The following is a 5,134-nucleotide window of genomic DNA, read 5'->3' as shown; positions in this document are numbered from 1 at the left end:
CATAAATTCAGGATGAACGGTCCAGATGAATTTATAAATAATAAATATAAGCATTAGTTAAATAATTTTTTTAGCAAAACAGATTGGGATCATAAATTCAGGATGAACGGTCCAGATGAATTTATAAATAATAAATATAAGCATCCTATTTTAACTTCCTTGGATTTGGAATCATAGCTCCCGATTACAGCCTGTGTTCACAATGACAAGACACGTTTTGTAACGGTCACTTTCCTTTTTTCAAAAATATATACAATCCTTTTGCTCGCTACTTCAAAGTTCTGGACCGTTTTGTTTTCTCCGTCTCCGTTCTCCTCCTCTACGCTCCTCTCTCTCTCTCTCTCTCTCGTGCGGTTACCATGAAGGCCCTTTGAGCAAAGCTTCTTTCATCGCAACCAAATCATTATCTGGGATAAAGAAGGGTGCTCCGATGGGTTGCTTTCTTGGCTGCTTCGGCTCTTCCAAGGATCGTAAGCGCAGAAAACAGAGGAACCAGGTTCTTCCTCGAGACCAAGTAAGCTCATCTGATGATTAGATTGTGGAGCTAGGCTCAGCTGAATGGTGGTTTTGTTTTCTGATGTTCTAAATAGTTAAAATATTTGCGAATTATAAGTTCTGAAATCTTTTCTTTTTTTTTAAGTCTTAAATTTCTCGGCAGCCAAACAGAGCTTTAATGGTCTTTTTTGGTTGGTTTTGTTCTTGAAAATTTGAAACTTGTTACAGAAACATGGAAGTTACAATCCTGTGAAAGCTACTGTCTCCTTAGGAGAAGACAACTCAGAGAAACCCCCTGGCGAAGTTCCAGAGCTCCAGTGAGTACTCAATTTTCGTTGCCTTTAGTTTCTCAAATTTCTTGCTTTATTTGCTTAATGCAAGAAAAATAAATAAATAAATAAAGGCGATTCATCTACCGTTTTCAATTCTAGTTTCTGTTTTGATTCTTTTTTCTGGGGTTTTGGGTGCAGAGAGAAACCTGATCAGGAGCGATTGAGCACCAGCGCCAGAAAGAAAGTTACTTTTGATTCAAATGTCAAAACCTACGAGCATATTTCTGATAATTGGATTGATGGTTTTTCGTCTGAAGGAGCTGCTGACAAAGACGGGAACAAGGAGAAGAGAGAAAACTTATCCAAGTCGAGCCACACCCATTCCTCATCTGATGACGGTGTGGTCATACCGATGTGGGGAACTTTTCCCCCAGATCACAGGTACTACAATTGCAGAGATAGCGACGAAGAGTTTGACTTTGAGGAAAGTGATCTAGAAGATGATGACAATGATGGCGACGAGGAAGATCAGTATGATGATTATGATCAGGATAAGCCATCTATGGAATCCAGGAATGAGGTTTCAGCCAGTCGAGTGACAATTGAGGAATTGCGTAGTCCATTGCCGGGATTTGGTTCCCCTGATCATGAACTGAAAACTATTGGATTGAACCAAAATGCTCGACACAGGAGTGCTTATGTTCATAACGTGCTGAACCCAGTAGAAAACCTCACTCAATGGAGAGCTATCAAAGCAAAAGAAGCACCGCCATTGAAGCTGCAGAAGGAGGGTTTCACCTTGGATGAACAACCCAGAGTATCATTTAGTCTTGAACATACTTCACAGGAATCATCATTTAGTATCAAGTTCAAATCGGACCGACCCAAGTGCACAAAGGAAGAAATATCTGTAGATGCAAGCCTCTCAAGCTGGATAGGGTCTTCTGAAAGTGAAAGCACACCCATCAGCGAGGCTACTTTGGTGGCTTCAGAGTCTGAAAAATGGATATCCAACCGTTCGGACTCGCTGCGAAGCCTTGAAGACAGGCCGATTCTAGGGGCATTAACTGTTGAAGAACTCCGGCAGTTTTCAGCTTCTACTTCGCCGAGAAAGTCTCCGAGCCGGAGCCCCGACGAGATGCCCATTATAGGCACTGTTGGGGGCTACTGGTGTCACGTAGAGACCGGCAAGGACTCTGGCTCAGCCTCTTCCTATAAAGGGATCCCAAACACAACCAGCAAGTACAGAGAGGTAGATGTGAAGTGAGATTTGTGGGTATTGTTTTTTTTGGCATCTGGGAACAAGTAGTGTATTGATAAAGCGTTGTGAGTGTGCAGGATAAGAGAGTGAATTGGCATTCTACCCCATTTGAGACGAGGCTGGAAAGGGCTTTAAAGAAGACTGCTAATAATGCTGCTGCTGCTGCTGCTGATGCCTAAACTACCAAATCTATCTGGCTTGAGAAAACCTGGGCAGGACTGTGATGCTTCTGATGCTTCTGAGTGTGCTCTGCTTCTACGCGTGCTGCTTGTGTGTGTGCCATTTTTACACAGTTCTTCTCTTCATCACTCACTACATTCATTGCTATGTGTTGGTTTATGTGTTTACATGTGGGAGATTTGAATGCTTTCTATGATTCGTAGTTTTTTTTCTTGTGTAATAATGATGAACAATATAGAGTTTAATTTTACATCTCTCTCTGTCTCTCTTCAAATCCTTACAAAAATGTTTCAATTCTTTGATAACCCTGTAATTCTGTACTGGTAAAAGGAAAATTATGCAGTTGGGTTTACACTATGATTTAACAGAGGACTGGTTGGGGACATTAGTTTATCTTAGTTTTGAAAATTAGAATTGGGCAAGGTGTGATCAGACTGGTGGAAGCCCCCCATTAAACCCATCCAACAAATTAAAGAGGTAAAATATGAATACAATACCGCATTCCGGACTTTACCTAATCAGTGAGATCTAGGGAAGGGCACTGATCCGTAAGTTTGGTGCCACACTAGGGGTCTGAAAGACTTGTTGGCAGTGGCTGAAATTCCTATGTAATCAAAAAAAAAATTCCTACAACTTAAATAGAGGGTAGCACCCGCTTGGGCGCCCATATTTCACAATTTTATCTCATAAAAAGTATCTTATAATCTAAACTAACCTTTTATGGGTAGTGGGATGTGGTCTTGACAGGTTCTCACCCATCCTCGCATGGCCTTTTTATCCCCCATAGAGTGGTTTTGAACTAAATAATGGTCTTTGATCTCCATGTCTGGTGGAGTGTTTTAGCCCATTTTCCCTTATAATTTTATCCCAGGCGGGTTGGTGCATCGAAAGATTAAAGACAAACCATGCTCATATGATTAAGACATCTCTAATGGACACTTGATGTGGAAGTAAGGATGGTCTCTAATAAACCTAGCTCGTCTCCTTGTTTCTTCTTATAAATATTTGTTTGACCCATATGAGATTGAAAATTCTAGTTGTATCTTATTAAAAGAGAATATTTTAAGATGTGTTTGGGAGCATGGATTTTGGATCTTGAATTTGAATTTGGATGGATTTGGACAAATTTATAATAAAATCTTATATTATATCTTATCCAAATTCAATATAACTCTAAATCCAAGATCTCTCCAAATATAAGGTAATTATATTTATGAGAATGAGCTATCTACAACATTGGAATATTTTTATTTAACCCATTTTAGGTGATTCACTTGATCAATATGTATAGGAGATACCTACGTTACCCATATTATAAAATTAATGAGTCAACAAATTAAGGATTTGTACCTTTAAAGTCGATTTCACAGGGATACTTACTTGGCGCCTCACATTACCTATATTATAAAATTAAAAGTAATAACTTATAATGAGTCAACAAATTAAGGATTTGTACCTTTAAAGTCGATTTCACAGGGATACTTACTTGGTGCCAAAGGTCAGTGTGCGCACAACCTTGAGGATACAACTCAATATCCATACGCACTTAGTTGCACCAACCAAGTGCTCTTCTTTTTTCTTTTTTTTTTTGCTCTCCTATTCTACCCCTAGTCCCATGTTTATAATATTTTATGTCTTCAATAACCTAAAAAAATCAATAATGAATATTAATATAAAAGAAAATTACTATTAAAAAGTTTAAAATTAAAGCAACATCTAAAAGTTAAAAATAGAATTTTCTTTACACTTTATTTAATCCTTTGATTGTTATAAAATTTTAAGCCATACAAACGTTATTAATTGACCAACTCTCCCATGTTTAATGCACCACCAAACATACAATAAAAAAATTTTAGGGAATAATGGGGACATGTTTTTAGTTTGTAGCAATATTAAAAACATGAATCCAACAAGTCCCCATAATTTAAATTAAAAAGAATAAAAGTAATTGTTAGACAACCACAGGTGGGGGATGTGGCTCATATTCAGAGTGGATCACATGTATAGGAGAAAACTACGTGATGCGAGGGACATAGGGAGAGAAGCAAGGTGCAGCCATGGAGGGCAAACCTTCGATGGTTTCAAGCAGTAGCTACAAGGTGTTTTATTCTGCTCCAAACCGTCGACGGTTTTCAGCGGTGCAGATCACGTAAATTCAAATCAGGGGCTTGTAGATTGAGCTTATCGGAGGGATTTCTTCCGGGAATTGCTACAGAAGTGTTTTAGATCAACTATAGATCTTTTGCACGCATTAGATTGTTATATAAACATCATTATATAACCCTATTGTAAGCTTGTAAGCTTCATTGATCATAGTGAAAACTGAAGTGCTGCTTTTGTGGACGTAGGCTATTGCCGACCCACGTGAATCTTGTGTGTTCTAGTTGTGTTTTCGATTCTTCATATTATTGTTTGATTATTTCTTGAGTATATTTCATCGAGTGATTGCATTAGTAGTTGTTGATTATTTTGTGTTTGATTGTGTGCTTCCGCTGCGCGTGTTCAAGTTGCACGAACAACAACAAGTGGTATCAGAGCTATTAGATCAACAATGGCTGAGGTCTCTTCAATTAAATTCAATGTGAACCAGTTCGATGGAACTGGTAATTTCAGGCTTTGGAAGCGAAGGGTGAAGGACTTGCTAGTGCAGCAAGGGATGATAAAGGCATTATATGATTAGAAGTAGGACGACATGAACGATGCAAGTTGGATGGATCTTGAAGCAAAGGCAGTTTCCACAATCAAGTTCTGTCTGAACAATGTTGTATTATATCACGTCATGGATGAGGACTCGCCAGCAGCGGTTTGGCTGAAACTGAAGTGCTAATACATGTCCAAGTCGAATTTTGAACAAGCTGTATCTTAAGCAAAAGTTTTATTGGCTTAAGCTGGCGGAGGGTTCGGACTTGACTCAGCACATCAACAC

The 5,134-nt window shown here is 38.8% G+C and overlaps 1 protein-coding gene across 1 annotated transcript; it reads left to right on the top strand.

Annotated features, from left to right (window-relative positions):
* The first annotated feature begins 276 nt into the window (after window positions 1-276).
* LOC131156373 (uncharacterized) lies at window positions 277-2,462 on the top strand. The gene is made up of 4 exons (XM_058110004.1): window positions 277-514; window positions 724-812; window positions 966-2,019; window positions 2,106-2,462. The coding sequence occupies exons 1-4, from the start codon at window positions 431-433 to the stop codon at window positions 2,205-2,207; spliced, it is 1,329 nt and encodes a 442-aa protein (XP_057965987.1). The 5' UTR covers window positions 277-430; the 3' UTR covers window positions 2,208-2,462.
* The last annotated feature ends 2,672 nt before the right edge of the window (window positions 2,463-5,134 follow it).

Source organism: Malania oleifera, chromosome 5 (genome assembly GCF_029873635.1).
Source record: "Malania oleifera isolate guangnan ecotype guangnan chromosome 5, ASM2987363v1, whole genome shotgun sequence".
NCBI classification, from domain to species: Eukaryota; Viridiplantae; Streptophyta; class Magnoliopsida; order Santalales; family Ximeniaceae; genus Malania; species Malania oleifera.
The sequence above is the reverse complement of the archived record's forward strand: the minus strand, read 5'-3'. Positions and strand labels throughout refer to the sequence as shown.

Coding starts and splice junctions, on each gene's coding strand:
- LOC131156373 (XM_058110004.1), top strand. CDS start 431: ATGGGTTGCTTTCTTGGCTGCTTCGGCTCTTCCAAGGATCGTAAGCGC. Junction 515..723: donor AGGTTCTTCCTCGAGACCAA/GTAAGCTCATCT, acceptor AACTTGTTACAG/AAACATGGAAGTTACAATCC. Junction 813..965: donor GGCGAAGTTCCAGAGCTCCA/GTGAGTACTCAA, acceptor TTTTGGGTGCAG/AGAGAAACCTGATCAGGAGC.